Consider the following 17,910-nt stretch of genomic DNA (forward strand, 5'->3'; position numbering starts at 1 on the left):
AGCACTGGAGCAGACAGTGAGCTTCTTCTGATACCTGTTCTAACCTGGGAGTTGGAGAGGTTGCACAGCACCAATAACAAGATATATGGAGGAAGCACAGTTTACACTAGAGACTGATTTAATGAGTTTTCATAAAGTCTTTTATGTCAAAGCCAGCTTATGATAGCCACATCTAAGATGGTCTCTAGTATCAAGAAAATTATGCAGCATCTTGTTATCTTTCCACATTTACCTTTCACTCTCTCTCTGAAGCTATCCAGAAAAATTATGCTTTGTGGGAGCCACCGGCCTCACATTTTTTGGCCTATTTCAGTCCTGACATTTAAATTTAACTAACCAGGGGCAGGAGGTGACAACTTTATTTCATTAAAGCTTCTCTAAGTTTAGAGGGGAACAGAAACGTATCTTTCAGCATCTTCACAAAAACAGTTTCAGAACATCTATTTGCACATTTAAGTTACAGAGGAATGTCTGTAAGGGCTGAGATTGGCATGGAAGACCCATGTGTTTAACAACTTCTAATTCAAACTAGAAATCCTCATCAGATCAAAATACTCTGAATATACAACCATATAGGAGCTTAACTCCAGACTTCATATACCCCAAACCAATGCACCATACAACCTTCTGAAGAGTGATACTATTGAAACTATACCAAAAAGCTTCTTGAAAATACAAGTAAGTCTACTTCCTTAGTTACACTGGCTGGAAAATATTCCCACCTTTCTCCAGCTGTAACCTACAGAAGCAAGTACAAAACTGAGAGAAAACAACAGTGACCAGTGAGAACTTTCCAATAATACTGAACGCTAGTGGAAAAAGTCATCTCAAAAATCTAGGCCCAGATCAGTAGCTGTCAATCTCCACATCATCTATATTGCTTCTAAAGGAAAAGATCACATAAAATGGCAGCTGTTGATGTGAACATCCCAGCTGGGCACTCAGACTGCAGAGGTCTTTGCATTTTGACAATTTACATAATTATATACAAAAGATGATATTATAAACTGATGTAAAGGGCTTTTTCCCCTCTGCAAAAAGGTGCAGCATAAAGAATTCCATTAACCAACTTGCTGCTCAAGATTCAAACAAGTCCATAAAGCAGGTGTTAAATAGACCTTTTAATGATCTCTTCAATCTGGAATGAATTTACTGCCAATACATAGGCACATGCTTTTAACATCTATACAATCATTCATTAATTATCTCTGTCGAGACAGAGGCTGGAAAAATATGAACACACCATTTTCATTGCTCCATGCTTGATTTCATGAGTGAGTACAATGGCTGAAAGACTGAGGTCCACAGCTTTACCTGCTAACCTCTCACCACTGAACACAACACTTGGCATGCACATCTAGATGCTGCAGTCTGAACTGCTCAGCTAGACGTGAAATACCCCGGAAACCCATCCGAATATAATCCATTGGATTAAGAGTGCCAGAACAAAGCAAAAAAATACAACACACACACATCTGAAATGGCAAATTACTCTTGAACACCAAGCAGTTGGTATTGAGAGACATTCAGAGCATGCCTTACCTGTGTAGTGCACCACACACGTCTGACCCTTCTTTGGAAACGTCCGTCCTGTTAAAATTATGAAAAGGTTACTTTTTTACTTTTGCTGCTTAATCTGTGTGGCAGGTTTATCTTTCAAGAGGAAAATGCAGACTGAGATTTGCATTGCTTTATGAAAACACTAATATGCAAGACAGGAATGAGTATGGTTCAGGTGAGAAGATCCCAGCTTGGCTCCTGTTGAGTTGTTAGACCAAATAATATTTTCCTTTCATAATTTTCCCTATATATGTGGGCATTTACATTCTGCAAGTGCAAAAGGACTGTCAAAACTTCATGGATTATAACCTTAACATTCTCAGAATGTTTTCGTTATAATTTTTCAGTTTAAGTCTTAATTTGACATTGTGAAAAAAAATCCATTTGCATTCACATTTCTAATGCCTTCCACTCAAGACAGCTCTAACAAAGGCATCTTTAATTAGCTGAGGAGGGCTTTAAAAAAAAAAATTCACATACTGAGGCAGTTTAATTTTGTAGCATCGGGCAACAGTAAAGCAGGGATGCACAGAGCATCACTGCTCTTGGAAGAGCCTCTTAAAATTTTCATACTGAAAGGGAATGAAGGCTTAAATTATTTTCTTAAATTATAATTTCCATTTTAGCTGTCCCAGGTGCTACCAAAGGCACCAAAAGCTCGGGTAAGACTTTCCAGGCTCAATTAGGTGCCAATGGCATATTAAACCACCTAACCTTGATTTCTCAAGTAATGCTGGCCTGGGGAGGGCCCAGGCTTGGAAGAACTTAAAAAATATGAATGAGACCAATTATTAAGGAACATGCTTGCCAGAATGCTAGAAACTGGGGTTTCAGATAGAAACTGAGGCTCGTATCTTGGCTGGCTTTCTGGCCCCATTAGTCTGGATTCATGTCATAACTTTAGATAACATAACTTTACATGACAGGGTGCATCACAGGGCATAAAGCATCAAAGGACACACAAGCTGTGGAGTGGGGATTTATGTGCTAACACCAACACAAGCAGCAGTGGCAGGAGGGCAAGTTACTACGATGAACTGAGATTTCTCACATGAAACTGAGAAAGTGGTGCTTCCCAGTGTCACCTGAACAGCCTTGTTCACCACCTTGTATTTGGCTGCAATTATCTCGAGCTGTGGGTACACCAGGCAGCCAGTCAGGGCATCACTGTAACTCCAAAGCAGGACTCATACAGTTTTTTAGTCATCTGAAACACAGGCAACTATCCTGTGCCAGTCTCCTGGGCTTCCCCTATTGACAGTGAGAATTATCAGTGCCTTGAGAGAAGCCCAGCCTCTCCAGAGAGAGGCAAAATGCATTATTCTCTGGACATGACTCCAGGAAAAACCCAGAGGACTGCTTTAGACTAGCCACCTAACCAAAGAAAAGTTATGCAAGATGATTCCTACCCTTGGTAAAACAGGTATTATTCAAATGATGCACTGCTATACCGAGATCTCAGAGAAGGAGGACCAGACCTTACTGACACATACTCTGCTGTGTGAGCGTAACACCATCCCCGTCAGTGAAGCTACACAAATTCACATCAAAGCTGAATTAAAAGCAGAGATTCTCAAGACCACTGACTAGCTGTGGTGCAAGACAGTGTTTCAAGCCAGCTGATTTTGACTGGGACTTAGAACCAAGACAACTAATCCATATAACCTTATTTGGAATAACATATTGCTCAAAAAGATGGCCTTGATTTATTTAATAGCTAGAAAGCCCTATTACGAGGTGAAGTTCTATCCTTCTTTCTACTCTCAACCCAGCAACACTGCTTATACCCACCTAAGTGTTCTGCTTCTATGTCTGTGCAAACAAGAGCAGAACTGGATCCCCAGAGCTAAGCAGCACAGGGGGGAGAAGCCGACTTAAAAGCAAACACAAAGCAAGGAAACATCCTTGGCCAAAAAAGTTAAGCTGAGACCGACCTGAACAAATTATTTACGGCTGTGTACCAGCCAAGGATGAATCTGGCTTATGATACGGATACATAGAGGTGAAGGTTGGAAATGGTGTCCTCTAAAACAAGCAAACAAACAAAACCACCCCCACCACAACAACCTACAGGAAAAACATCAACCAACCACCCCCTAGAGCCTTATGAAACGCGACTGCGACTCCAGCGAGGAGCAGGAGAACAAGACACCGGCCCTGGAGAGGAGAGCCTGCGCTCAGCAGAGGGTTCGGCCGCCGGGGCTGGCTGCACCTCGGCAGCCCCGCGCCCGGGATGCGGACACCGGGGGCCGTGCGGGGAACCGGGGAAAGTTTGCGGCGAGGGCGCGGGGCGCGGCTCTGTCGTGCAGCTGCCCGCGGATGCCGGAGGCACATCCCCAGCCCCCCGGGCCGTCCCTGCCGCCGCCTCCCGCCGCCCCGCCTGGCCGGCTCGCCCCGCTCCCGCTCTCCCGCACCACGGAGCGGTGCCCACGGGGCTGGGGGTGTGCGGGGGCGGCCGTGCCTTCCCCCCCCCGCTGCCCCTCCGCACCCGGGCCCCGCGCTCCCCGCTCCCCCCGGCCCCGGAGCCCCGTGCGGCGGCAGCTGCCGGGTCGAGCCGGCGCCGGGAGCCCCCGCCCCGCATCGCCGCAGGGCTGCCCCGCATCGCCGCAGGGCTGCCCCGCATCGCCGCAGGGCTGCCCCCCGCCCCCGCAGAGCTGCCCCCCGCCCCCGCGCGGTCCCGCACCGTCTCCCGGAGAGATGGTCTCGATCTCCACCCCCATGGCAGCACTGGCGCGGCTCCCTTCAGCGCCCCTCGGCTCGGCTCGGCCCCGCTCCCCGGCGCGGCCGGACCCCCAGTGCCCGCATCCCCCTCCGCGGCCGCCAGGCAGGGGCCTCCCCAGCTGCCCGTCAGCCGCCCGCAGCCAATGCGGGGCAGGGGCGGGGAAGGGGCCGCCCGCCCCCAAGCCGGGACCCGCCGCCGCTCCGGGGCAGCCCCGGAGGGTCCGCCCGCCCGCAGCGCCCCGTCTGCTCCCCGCGGCGGTGCGGGGAGCGCTGCTGCCCTCCCCCGGGCAGGGCCCGCAGGAGCCTTCCCCAGCGGCTCCTGCCTCCTTCCCGCCCGCCCCCCGAGCGGCCGGAGGGCTCAGGGGATCGATATTCCCGCGGGGATGCAGCCAGCAGGACGGGTCGGGGCGCGGGTCCGCGTTCTTTTGACGAGGAGTCGGATGGAACCGAGGAGGGGTCATGGGTGCAAGTGACTCCTGGGGGGATCCCGGCAGGACACCGGAGGAGAGCCGGGCGGTGGGATGATCTCCGCAGGGAAGTGGTGGATTCCCCCACCCTGGGCGCTTGTAAGAGTCAGCTTGAGAGAGTGCTCACCAGTGTTCCCACCTCGAGAGGCTGGACCAGATAATCCTCGGGGTCCCTTCCAACCTGGCATTCTGTGATTGCACGATTCTCCCAGGTACAAACAGCCACGAGGGAAAGCTTCCATGTCTACACAGAGTGTTTGCATGCTGAAGTGAATGCCTGCCCACTTCTGCTGGGGGTGAGTGGTACCTGTCCGGGGTGCCCCGACACCTGCAGCAGCAGCAGCAGCTCTTCAGCAGGCCACTCAGGTACCCCGAGTTTCACTGCACAGCACAGCTGATCACTTCCTATCCTCATCTGCATTTTAATTAGGAAAATCCGTGTATGCACTGCACAGGTGCTTCCATGTTGGGAGATGACAAACTAAAAAGCCTGTGCAAGAGCTACAACTCCTTCTGATGAATGAATCCAAAACAGATTAAAAATCCTATTGCCTCATGAACTATTGTGTGCAGGAATCTCACAGCTTCAAGTGACTCAGATAGTTCTGTTTACAGTTCTGTGTGTTCTGGGTTAAAAAAAAAAAATGAAAACAACCTCAGCATCATCAGTTTTCCAGCTGAAAGAGCTGTCTGTATCCATCTAATTCCAAACTGCACTTCTTTGATGTTCCTTTTTCAGTATTTTTATCTGTTACAAACTGGATTCCATTCAGGGTAAAGCTCTTCGTCTACATGGGGCAGTTGTCAGGATGATTGAACTGAGGAATTTACTGTGGTGTTTTCCAACTGTGATCATGTGGCCCTTGCATCCATGCCCTGAACTGCACCAACCATCTCCACGCGGCTTTTCACACCATTCTGATCAGACTACCTGTTCACCACACGTGTTTCATGGTATTCGTGTTTTGCTGTGAGTTGGGCACTCCACAATTACTGGATGAAGCTTCCCAGTGGGAAGTGGGGAAGTGAGGAAAAAAGCATGAATTGACATGAGTTCAGAAGTGGTGAGGAGGACTGGACACGGATTCTTTTAGTCTGTCAATTAATTCTGCATCTGCATGTACCATGTATGTAATAAGCAGGCACTTCAGTTCATCAGACAGGTTGATTATGGTGCAAATTCTGGAGAAGTTTTGTTGGTTTTTTTTCAGTGCAAATCTTAGAACGTCATTTGGTTTCTGATCAGTAGAAAGATACTAAAAATGCATTTGAGAAACAGGAAAATGCCAAGCAGGGGATAGGCAGCACAGGAGTATTAAGAAGACATGAACACTGCTGGTTCCAAATGTGCCTGTGGGTCATTCCAGAGCAACAAGAATGGCACAGCAAATGCTGAACATACAAGGGAAGTTAGAAAGTGAAATTCCAGGTACACGATGTCCTAACGTGGCTCTTGACCTTCAAGACAGGCCTGCTTTCATCCAGGCTCCAGGCAGATGTCTGTGTCCTCTCAGGCATTTGTAACATCAGAAGGCATAACTCTGATGAATAAAAGCCCTTTATACTTTGCTGTGTTCTCTCAGCATTTTTAAGTACATGCTTCCTTTGATCAGGGCTACACATCTGTCCATGATGGTGGAAAAAGAGCTGCTCCTGAATTGTGTCTTGTGACAGAAGGAGATTGGACTCAATCTCATAATAGATACAGTTCAGAAGGGACAGCAGACTATCTGCTTCAAGTGGCACCACAAGTAACAGGCCTTACACACAGATCCCAGCATCCTCAGGCAGACTTACAATCATTACAAAAAAAGGAAAACCCACACTAGGAAAATGCACAAGCCACAAAATGGGATTAGGAGAGACCAAGCGGTGACCCAGGGCTAAACCTGCTGTGCCTATAAGTATCCTATTCTATGAACTCTTGTCCTCTGCTGGGTTCCTAAAAGCAGACATAGAGCTTATTTTGGGCATCAGCTAATTATATCCACTACACTTGTATTCTCAAGCACATGAAAAGAAAGGTGAGACCAAATTCCAAGACAGAAAAAAAGGATCTGCTGAGGTTATCTCAAAATTGTTGGGTGAGTATTTTTTAAAACCTTTGTCACCACAGATATTGAACAACAAATAATGTTATTTTTCACCTTATAGTACTCTCTGGAGACATCAAAGTCCTCAAGATACCATTGTTAACAACTTCACAGCATATGAAGACCTTGGAAGAGAAGACTGAAACAAGGAATGCCACGTATCTTCCAGAAAGCCTCTGAAATACAAGGGAAGGTGGTTTAGGGTTGTTAGAGAATTGGAGGAGAGGCAAAGAGGACAAAGGAGCTAAGGAAAAGTCTGTCCATGACCAAGGAAATTGCTAAAACCAAATTACTGAAGCAGACAAGGAGATCAGTGTTTTAAAGAATGCTCTTTGGAAGCTATTGCACAACACCCACTCCCTCCTCCCTTGGGATCCAGCATGTCTGTATCAAGGATACAGTCCATTAGTCTAGGCTTTCAAGGCTGTGTAGAGCTCACCTTCCTGAACAGTGGTTTACCACAAGACCTTCCCACAGCATGTTTTTCTATCCTGGGAACAAAAAGAGTGGTCTGGAAAAGTGTGTGTGGGGGTCTTCTCTGAACCCCCCTTCCCAGATCTTAGATGGAACCACATGACTGCAACATCTAGGATTTCTTTGTGGTCACAAAGAGCACAAGTTGATCACAGCCATGATGAGGTTTTGCAGAAACTGAGAACCTCAAAGGTTAGCAGCTGGATAGCTCATTTTCTTTAATTAAAACCCCTACAGCCTGTACTGTTTACAGACTGTTTATGAATTTCCACCTCTAGGTAGACAAATACTTTTCAAATGTTAGGGCCTTTTAGTTTAGGTCATGGTCCCTGTACTGTAAAATGCCATTCTTCAATGTTTTTTAGACATGCAAAGGATCTACAAATCATGTGAAACAAATTCCATGTGCGTATGAAATCCACCCCTCTAAGGCCAAAGCAACAATTGCCCATAAACAGAAAGTACAAATTCTGCAAATATTTAAATTCATAGAGACAAGAGAAAAACTCAGACAAAACACGTTTGCCTCACCTGTGTCCATGGAGCATTAACTCAGCTTTACTTTGAAACCCAACCACTGTTCTGTGAATAACAAAATCAAACTAAAAATATTTTACAAATACTGACCTTTCCACTCACTGAACCAACAAGCACCACCAAGTAATTTTAATCCAAGAGCATACAGGATCTGCAAAACCAGCATCACGCCAGAAAAACAAATGACCAAAGTAAACACCAGCCCGCGCAGCTCGGCGGGTCATGTCACTGGGAATGTTCCTGTGCATCACTAGCAGGTAACAGAGTCAGGCCAGAATCACTGATTTCCCCCAAATCAGGTGCTCAGGGCAATTCTGATGGTATACCTGCAGTGAGAGCCATTGGATGAACAGATCAAAACATACCAAAATCTCAATGTGCCTGGCATAAGAGGGTGATCTCTCTTCTCACCACACCTGGTTACCACCAGTCCGCAGCACAGTTGCCTCCTCCCAACTCATACTTACTCCAAATGCCCCAAAACAGAATGAAACTTCCTCCTGAAGCAAACATTCTGAATCCTCATCTTCCTCTTGACTCCCCATCCACATCTATAACTGTAGTTTACTCTTGCGGCTGTAGCTACGAGTGCAAAACTGCAGCTGGAATTTTTCAGTACAGTAGAACTAAAACTGACTTGAAAGCTTCCACCTCTCCCTGGCGTTCTCTTCTGCCTCACCAGGCTCTCCCCAGCTCAGCTGTTCACTTATTCTCTATCCCAGTGCTTACCTGTCAGTCATTATGAAGGTCTTTGTCCTGATCTTCAAAGCTTTTTACAGGACTAGGTGAGGTCCCCTCAGGTATGCACCAGGAAGAGCTCCAGCTCATTGGGAAATACACCCCCAGCTGCTACAGCCACAAAATGAGTAGCTTATGGTCAGGAATGGAGGCAAAAATTCCACAGGACCAGGGCCTAACTAATGGAGTCCACTTCCAGAAGAGATCAAGACTTAAAAACCAATGTGGCTTTAGGTGAACATCTGCAGACTGACTCATTTTCTCACAAGCTTCTGTGTTCCCAGTACAAGAAGAGACACTGACATACAAGTCCAGTGAAGGGCCACCAATGTGGGTAGTGGCTGGAGAATGGAGAGGCAGAGAGAGCTGGGTTAGTTCAGCCTGCAAGAAGACAAAGCTAAGGAAGGATTTCAGTTGCTGTCTACAGCTACCTACTGGGTTATAGAGAGGATGATGCCACACTCTTCTCAGAGATGCCCAGCAAAAGGATAAGAAGAAATAGAGAGAAGTCACAGGAAGGGAAATTCTGACTATATATAGGGAAAAAGTCTTCTGAAGGTGACTTATCAAATAAAGCCTTGAGGAACCTGATGGAACTTTGAAATTAACCCCATTTCAAACAAGCCATTGGACCACACTGCCTCCAAAGATCCCTAAATTGCTTTATGAGTCTGTAATATTTTTCCTACAGAATGAAGAAGAGAAGGGAATAAAGAAGTGGTAGTGAGGATGACCACAGTTCTGAAATTGACTGCATGACCCTAAATCACTTTGGTTCTGTTTGCAATGCATAATACTCCTAAGTGGCTAATACATCTCCTGGGCACAACGCACAGCACTGTGTGTAAAAACTAGCTAGCAATATAAGTAAGGAATTGCAGCATCCATCCAGGCTAATTAGCACACATGCAGATTGCTGCACTGATATTGCTTCACTGCCTATCGTTTTGAAGCCAGCTTGCTCAACTGAAGATATGCTCTGAATTGCTCTGTGCCTCAGTATTTCATATATATAATGAGAGTGATCATTCTTCCCTATCTATTTAGATTGCAAACAATTCAGGGGCAGAGGTCCTCTTCTGTTGTAAATAAATATAACACCTTGGGGTCCAGAGCCTAAACTCAGGGCCACGTAGTGTGATCTCAAAAATAAAATTTTCAATAATTACAACACCATAAGCACACAGCCCAAGAGGATTAAATTTTCTCTTCCACCCAATCTTTCAATAGCAAAAAAAAAATAATTGATTAAAAATGTAAGTCTGTCTTTTAAATGGAACAAACCAGAACTGGAATCACATCTATGAACAGTAATTATTCCAGTTTTGTCATTTCCTTGCTATGGAAGTTACAGAAGGAAGTGATTTTGAGAAACTTTGTATTTACAGGGCAAATAATTTGCTGCTTTCTCCAGTAAACCTCTTTTCTCTATAGTTTTGATATTTATTCTACTTGGTGAAGAAATGTCACTGGCAAGACATACTGGAAGCTGTTCAAACAACAGGAGAAAACCAAACAAACTGCAAATATTAGATACAAGTTTTTGATTAGTCTTTCAATTATTTTGGAAAATGTAACAGTGGAAAAGAAATTAACTGGCATTCTCAGTCCTCCAGATAAATGAATCAAGGGAGCTGGGTAATGGCTTCAGAAAATTAAGGTTGTATTTGTTTTCTTCCATTCTGCATGAGCAATTATAACACTGTTTAATGAGTTTCTAGTACCTCCTGACCAAAATGATCTGAAATTACAACTAAAAGATCAGCAGGGAGAGAGGCAGGTGGTACACATACCAGGACAGCTATGAGCAGAACAGCACAGAAAGAATGTAAAAAGTTGGGTTTTTTTCCATGATAGACCAGGGAGAAGCTTTAACTCTACGTGTCAACAGTTCAACAGCAGCCACTAAAAAATCTCAAGCTTTTTACATTCACCTCTAGGGTAACACAGACACTGATCTTCCTGGTATTCAAGTCTTCACTAGGGCTGACCCAGCATTTGGCCTTTAGCTCTTACAGAATGGAAAGTCTGAGTCAGCTGTTCCAGGTTTTGCACCTCTAGATTCAAGGTGGCTGAATCCTGGAGAACAGGTATTTATGCTTAAACTGACCCTTAAGTGAAAAAAATTTCTAATCCTTCCTACTAGTGAAGTTTTTTGTTTTGTTTTCCTGAGTTATGGCCTTACTTGAGACAAAACAGAAGGCCAAAGCAGAAATGTAGAAATCACAGGACCTTCAGTACAATTCTACCTACCACTTAAATTAGCTTAAGGGTTGTGGATTAAAATCCACTATAGCTCAGCCTACGCAGAAAGTTGAAAGGTTATCTATTTAAAAAAAGAAGGTGGATAGCAGCACAATGTTCCCACTGTTTCATTTTAATTACCAGGTTTGTGTTAGAACACATTCACCAACATATTTGTCTGTATCACAGGGAGAGAGGTAGGTAGGGAGATCCTGCCAAGTCTAACTAGCAAGAGCATTTCCAGGGAAGACCAAGTCAAAACAGATTTGTTTACATGGGTTTAGAAGTCCAGCTGGGAGGCAGCTCTCTTCAGATACTTCTGAAATTGTCCCGTAATCATCCCTAAAGTAGAACAGCTCTACCAGTGACAGCCACAGCGAAAGTATTCTTGTAAGCTGGCCATCAGAAGTGTTACCATCATACACAGCCCAGACATGAATTAGATGCAGAGAGAGAGTCTACAATCTTTCTCAGTCAACATTCTCAGCTATGGTTTAACTCCTTGAATAGATACTAGACTCCACGTGATTCAGAAGCAATCACTTTTGATATACCCTATTAAATTTGCTTTCTTCTGCACTTTCTAAAATAGATGTTGCTAAGAGTTTGAGTCTGTCTGCACTGTCAACCAACCAGATTCAATGCAGGGTTATGTCCAGCTCATGCTGTCCTGACTGCCATTCAAATAATGCATTATTTTTGTGGTGCAGAAAGTGTTCAAGTGACCTTTACAGATTATCAAGCTGATATAAATATGTATCTGCTAAAAACATTATTATCCTTTGTTCTTCTTCAAGTCACTTTTCCAAATGAGAGTGATCTGCTTATTCTTTAGCCATGCCAAGAAGTTCTGAAATTATCTGATGTGTTTGGTGCAAATGATAAAAAGTATAAATTTACCTGCTTTTATATATATATATATATAAAAATATATATATATATATATATAAAAAGGAAGGAAAAAAAAAAGGTAATAATAAGAGACATCTTAAAAAAAATACATTTAGTGCCTATGAAAGAAAAAGATCGGCATCATTTGGAAGCTGAATGTTGACTTACAAATGGAAAGACCTATTGAATCATTCATTCCTTCTCTTTGCCAAGAGAGGAATGTTTCCTAAAGAACATTTCATACTCTTCTGCCTAGTCTAATTTTAACAACATAATTACTGGAGTTTCTATCACTTCCTTTAAGATTCTATTCCATGCAAACCCAGCTCAAATTCAGGAAATACTCATTTTGAAGAACACCATCGAAAACTTCTTGATTGCTTTATAAAGTGAGCACAGGAGAGCAGCATGTACAGATGGGAGTATTAAGTCACCAAATAGTGGTTTGAGAGACTGAGAGAGGGGATTCAGTAGTGGGAGGGATGTGGGATGTAGGAATCATGGAGCTCTAGAAAGGGCTATCAGTGGGCTGATAACTGATAAATGTGCTAGCTGAAACAGACGTGTGTGTAATGACTCTGCAACCATTCCTTGGCATTGCTCTGTCCACAACCACGTCCTATCTGTGTACTTCAGCTAGACTCATAAAGCAAGATTCATTTATCTATTTTGGGTACTTTATGAGGGAATGAATCACGCCTTAAAAGTGTCTATTTCTCACCACTGACTTTTAAGTAAGCAGGGGCAGACTGAGACAACTATAGTCTGCATGTCTAGAGAGACATCACAGAGCTCAGGCCCAACTCAGCTGCCCAGTGGGACCCTGGGTTCTACTTTCATATGGGCAGCCATATGTATATACCTCAGCACAGGCATGGTAATTTGTCAGATTAATCCCACTCCTGTAAATCAATGTGTCCATGTTTGCATAACCACCCTTCATGTGCTTTCCTTCCTAATTCCTCACCTATTTTGCTTTAGCACTGTGAAAGCCAGAAAAACATGGAGCCCAACAATCCTGCTGGAAACAAGAAGGAAGTAGCCTCCTGAAAAGGTCTTGTTCTGTTCTCCCCAGCCTGATGAACCACAAAAGTCCCACTCTAAACCACAAAAGGGAAGGCTTGGGAGATTAACAAATGTTCTGCAAACTCTACTCCCCCAAACTTGCTGGATATCTTTTTTAGAATTGCATGATATTTGCCTTTCTATTACAGAAGAGAGGGAGTTCCAAGAACCAGAAACATCATGAGGACTGTTGACAACACTCCTGGAAGACTGATGGATAGCTGAGGTCAGAATGATATAATGGAGCATCTCTGGTGGCTTCCCTGAGATACAGGGAGATTCCAGAGAACTGGAAGTCATGTGTCAGAAGGGTAAGACCATGACACTGCCAGTAGAAAAGAAACAGCCTTTGAAAGAAGATGGGACTTTCCTGCCTGAAGTCTCCTCAGTTTGAATATAGCCTGCAGAGAAAAGATCAGGGCCTTACCTTTACATGACAATTTGCATAAGTTGCTTTGTTTTTAATAACCAAACTTGTAAATAGTTTTTCTTAACTATATTTCTGTAAAAATACAATCTTCCATTAGATCTTTCCCACTCTACGTGACATGCATGGGAAAACATGCTAGCTAGTGGGTTAAATCCCATCCTGAGAGCAGTACCAGACATATCACTGTCAAAAAAATCCTGGTTTCCATAGTGTGATCAGTAGATCTGCCCTGCCAGATGACGTATTTTGTGTCTTTATTAATTTTTTACATTCTGTTCCAGTCAGCTGGTGACAGATAACTACGTTTTAAAATCAGATCTCAAGGCAAAGAAATCTCAAGGTGGAAAAATAAATACATTACTCAAGCATCTTGAAAGTATTGCACTAAGTGACATGTCAACTTAAGTTGGTGAATTGTGGTTGAGTAGCTTCAAATAGAAATAGTTTTAAAGCAAAAATGCTACAAAGTATTAGACTTTTTATAAAGTTGAGTTAAATTGGTATTAGAAAAATTATTACTCTTATGCTTTTATTACATATTGAGCTGGATCTGTTTTCCTCTGAAGTCACCAGGAAAATTAACATCAATATAATTAACCTGAAGCAAGATTTAACCTGGAAAGAGTTATTTTATCATTAATAAAGGAGGAAATGAATTCTGAATCTGAGCTTTTCCAGCATGGCATTGAACTCAGATCCACAGAGATATTTATACACTGATCTCCTGCTGGACAAGAAAAAGCCAGGTAAATATATTTCAAAACCTGGAACTCATTAGCTCTGATCCCTATTGAACACAAAATGTATTCACCATTTCTCAAGACATGTGAAAAGTGAGTAGAGCAATGTGGGAAATCAGCAATATAAAGCAATATGATAAAAAGGGTAACTCAGCCTCTGCAATGATCATGGCTGGGTTAATTTTCCAACATTCCATTATGAGCTCTTGGAACTCACAGCTACCAACAGCTCTGTGAAGTTCAGTGGCTGGTGGTCAGTTTTGGACTTTGTAGTCTACTTCTAAAAACCATCTCCTCCAAAACAACAGGGACTGGCTGTCTGGAATCACTCTGCAGGACGGAGCCAGCCAAGGTGCCACCAGCTGAAACACCTTGTTTGAACCACGGGTCACAATCTGATCTGAGTTACACCAAAGTTAATCAGAGGCACAGGGATGTTAATAGGATCAGAATCTAGCTCAGTGTCAGTGTAAGGACTATGGTTGCTCACTGGAGTGTCTCAGATTACTCACAGATTGCTCTTCACATTGCTTTCCTGGGTCTCAAAGGAAAACTGCAGTATTGCCAGGAGAGTTTTCAATTACCAGCCTTTATTTTGAGCGTGTGCTATATAGATCTGTGCATGCCAAGGCAACACAGAATTGTTATTTAAATGTTTTACCCATTTCCAAAAAAAATATGCTAGCTGAATGAGGGGAACTTGTTTTGCCCCCTCTCTCTTTTTATTCTGTTTTTAAAAATAAGAACGAAAATTTGTTGTCTCTTTCATTCACCTTGTGCCTGCATCTGGAATTTGCTTTGATCCCAGGTATAACTTGTTTAAATTCTGTATTCATAGCATAACACGTTGGGTTTTTTTCCCTTTCTATAAGTCTTCCATTATTTACATATTCTTTTAAGATATGCTCTAAAAGATAATGCTATTTCAAATTAGTTTCATCATACACTGTTATTTATGGGGGTTCTAGATGATTCTGTTCTTACAGAAGTTTTTTGTCCACATTATTCTCACCCACTGAAAAAACCCCCACAGAATGAACCATGGGAGGAAATTTTCCTTGAGATCCTGAAATGTTGTACCAAAGGGAGCCTGAGGTTCAAACTCAGTTGCTACAGAATAGACCTTGTGGTGTGCCCAAACCCCGCAGGTTTCAAGGAACACTGAGCCTTACAGATTTTTTAAAAGGCCCCAGCAAACTCATCAAAGGTTTTGTCTCTCTCCACGAGTCTGGTTTCTCAGCTGGCCTCATGTCACAGTCACTGAGGTCGTATTACAAATGTTCCTTAGAGTCAGAGATCTCTGAACCTCCTTTCTCGAAATGAAGTAACTCCTGTCTGCTAGGCACTTTTATTGACTGGCTTCAGACTTGAAAAACAAAATTCTACCACAGGATGTAGAGATGTTACATGATAGGAAGCAGGAGGTGAATTGTCCTGGTGAACTAAAGGTGCTAGAGTTTGTGGAAAAAAGATCTTAACAATAGACAAAGCAGTAGCTACCTGTGAATATATCATGCCTGGCTACCTCACCACCTCACTACCCTGCCCATGGAACTTTGTGGTTGTCATTTTTATATCTGAGTGTCTTAGAGCATTAACTAGAAATAAACAGAAGTACATGAGATGAAGTCCTATATCCTAATGCTTTCAGAGACAGATGAAAACTTCACTGTGGCTCTGCTACACATACTTTTCAAGACCTCAATGTTTGCGAGGTGTCCTTAATTCCAAAATTGAGGGTTATTATTTTACTGGCAAATCTCATAGCTTCAGCCTTGTATTGCCCTCTAGTAATGTCACACTGCTGAAGAGCAGGAGCATGCTATAAGACATGATAAAATAACATTTAAAAAAACAGCAAAGGAAGTAAAATCTTCCACGAGTAGTCCATGATCTCAAGATGTCTGCAAAGCTGGCAGAACACCCATCATCCTTAGTGAAACATCTTCTGAGGATTTCAGTCATACTGAGGCAGAAGTTTCTGCATCCAAAACACATTTTAGGTTGGCATAATCCAGCTGCAACATTTTTCTGTTATGGTATTTAAAGCACCATTCAGATTGTAGACGAGATGGCTGTGCTAAAGAATAGCTTTATTAGTTTCAGTAAAATACATCTAGAAAACAATAGAGCAGTGAAGCTGCATTATTGTAAAGCAAAATAAAAATAAAAATATCTGACATAGACTCTGCAAATTTGTGGAGCTGTTGGGATTGTGTTTTAATGTAATCTCTTCATTATAACTACTATGGGTAAAAAGCTACCACGAATATGTGACACAATATTCCTGCCACCACTTTGAGGAAGTGCAGAATAGTCAAAGTTCCTCATGAAACAGGTTGTCATGGTTTAAGACTGGGCTGGCCACTAAGTAGAGGACAGATGCTCTCTATTAACCCTCTGCCCTTCCCAGAGGGGGATGGGAAAAAGAGAAAAGGGAGAGAGACTTCTGGGTTGGAAAAAAAATTACTACATCTTTAATAAAAAAATAACAAAATAACCAATATCAGGCTCCCCCAGTGACAATCTCCTCAGCACTGCTGCTGTGGGGCAGGCACCGGGAAAGCCCCAGACCGGACTGAGTGGTAGATGGGAACTGGATTCAGGAAGGCATGGATTGGGATTGAAGGCAGAAGAACAGAGAGTCTTCCTCAGACACCAGCCATAGAAGAAGAGAGCCTGACCCTCGTGATGCTGAGCATGACATGTATGGGGTGGAACACTCTGGTCAGTTTTGGGTAACCTGTTGGGTCCTCTCCTCCCCGCAGGAGGGTCACAGGTGAGACCCCTTTTCAGCTCTTTCACTTCTGGCACAGAAGAAGTTGAACAGAACCAAGCAGTGACCTTGGTTTCTATAGGAATAAGTACAAGCAGGAGCTTTGCTGCCTACCACTCATAGCGTTACCTTAGTAATCACTAGAGACGTCGAGCGTTATCGGTCCTGGAAGCAGATACTGACTGAAAAACATGCTGTTCACTTCAGAAAGTGCAGTCACTTCAGAGAGACTTAACTGAAGAACAGAATTACTAAAAAGAAAATTGGTTCTGTCCTGATTCAAACCAGGACACAAGTATGGCAGTGTGGCATGTAAGTGTGGCCAGGGCATCTGTGTCAGGAATGGGTAAAATAATTTAAAAACATGGTTTAAATCATTTAAATCATTAAAAAACATGGTTTCACTGCAGGCACAGATAGAGGCCAAAAATGTAGCAGTCTTGCATAAAAAGGGATCTTCTAACCTGCCTATTTAACTTTTTAATTTTTACCTATTCCAGTCAGCATTGCTGTCTTGTCCTTGGTGAATATAAAAAAATCTTGATTTTAAATGCAATCTTCATAAAATAATCTACAAAAACAAAGTAGCTGTGAATGAGAGTATGGTATGAGTATTTACATAAATTTGGAGTTCTTTATTAGTAGTCACCATTCTCAGTGAATACACCTGGAAAAAGGATACAAAAAAATTCTTACAACAGAGGTCCAACTGTCTTCAAAAAGATGTCTGGTTTTCCCAGGTATTACTATAAAAATATACAAAGTATAAATCAGTCAAAGATGCAGAATGTGTATAGTTAAGTCTTCCATCTTTAACCATAGTGATGATATCAATAATTTGTAAACTTCTGCCTAGGACTAATTTATTCACTTCTTTTTCTTTTTTTTTCTTTTTAATGTAAAGAGCAAGAGACAAAAGTTATTTCTAAACAGAAAGGAGATGCTGGCAAAACAAGAACTACAAAAAAGATGCTGAGGATGGGATTCAGTTACCTGTACATAAGCTTCTAATGCCATCTTAGACAGTCTAGGGACTATCCAGGGATCATCTCTGTCACCAGCTGCCACTCTAGAATGGCATTACTCTTTTTTAAGTCCCACCCATTGTGGCTGTCTCAGATATCCTGAGGCATGGAAAATAGTAATGACTGCATATATTTAAGTAATGAATCCC

At 43.0% G+C, this 17,910-nt stretch overlaps 1 protein-coding gene across 3 annotated transcripts in view; it reads right to left on the reverse strand.

Moving 5' to 3' along the window:
* Positions 1-17,910, reverse strand: part of FKBP1B (FKBP prolyl isomerase 1B) — a 76,053-nt gene that overhangs the window by 36,206 nt on the left and 21,937 nt on the right. The window contains exons 1-2 of one of the 3 annotated variants that reach the window (XM_051613660.1): positions 4,244-4,379; positions 1,543-1,590 (exon numbers count right to left, since the gene is read on the reverse strand). In XM_051613660.1, the coding sequence (XP_051469620.1) occupies positions 1,543-1,590; positions 4,244-4,280 (85 nt within the window). In that variant the 5' untranslated portion in view covers positions 4,281-4,379. Of the gene's footprint in view, positions 1-1,542; positions 1,591-4,243; positions 4,380-17,350; positions 17,483-17,910 lie in introns of those variants that run through there. The other 2 variants (XM_051613661.1, XM_051613659.1) reach the window with 2 other exon arrangements.

This window comes from Apus apus, chromosome 3 (assembly GCF_020740795.1).
Source record: "Apus apus isolate bApuApu2 chromosome 3, bApuApu2.pri.cur, whole genome shotgun sequence".
Classification (NCBI taxonomy): Eukaryota; Metazoa; Chordata; class Aves; order Apodiformes; family Apodidae; genus Apus; species Apus apus.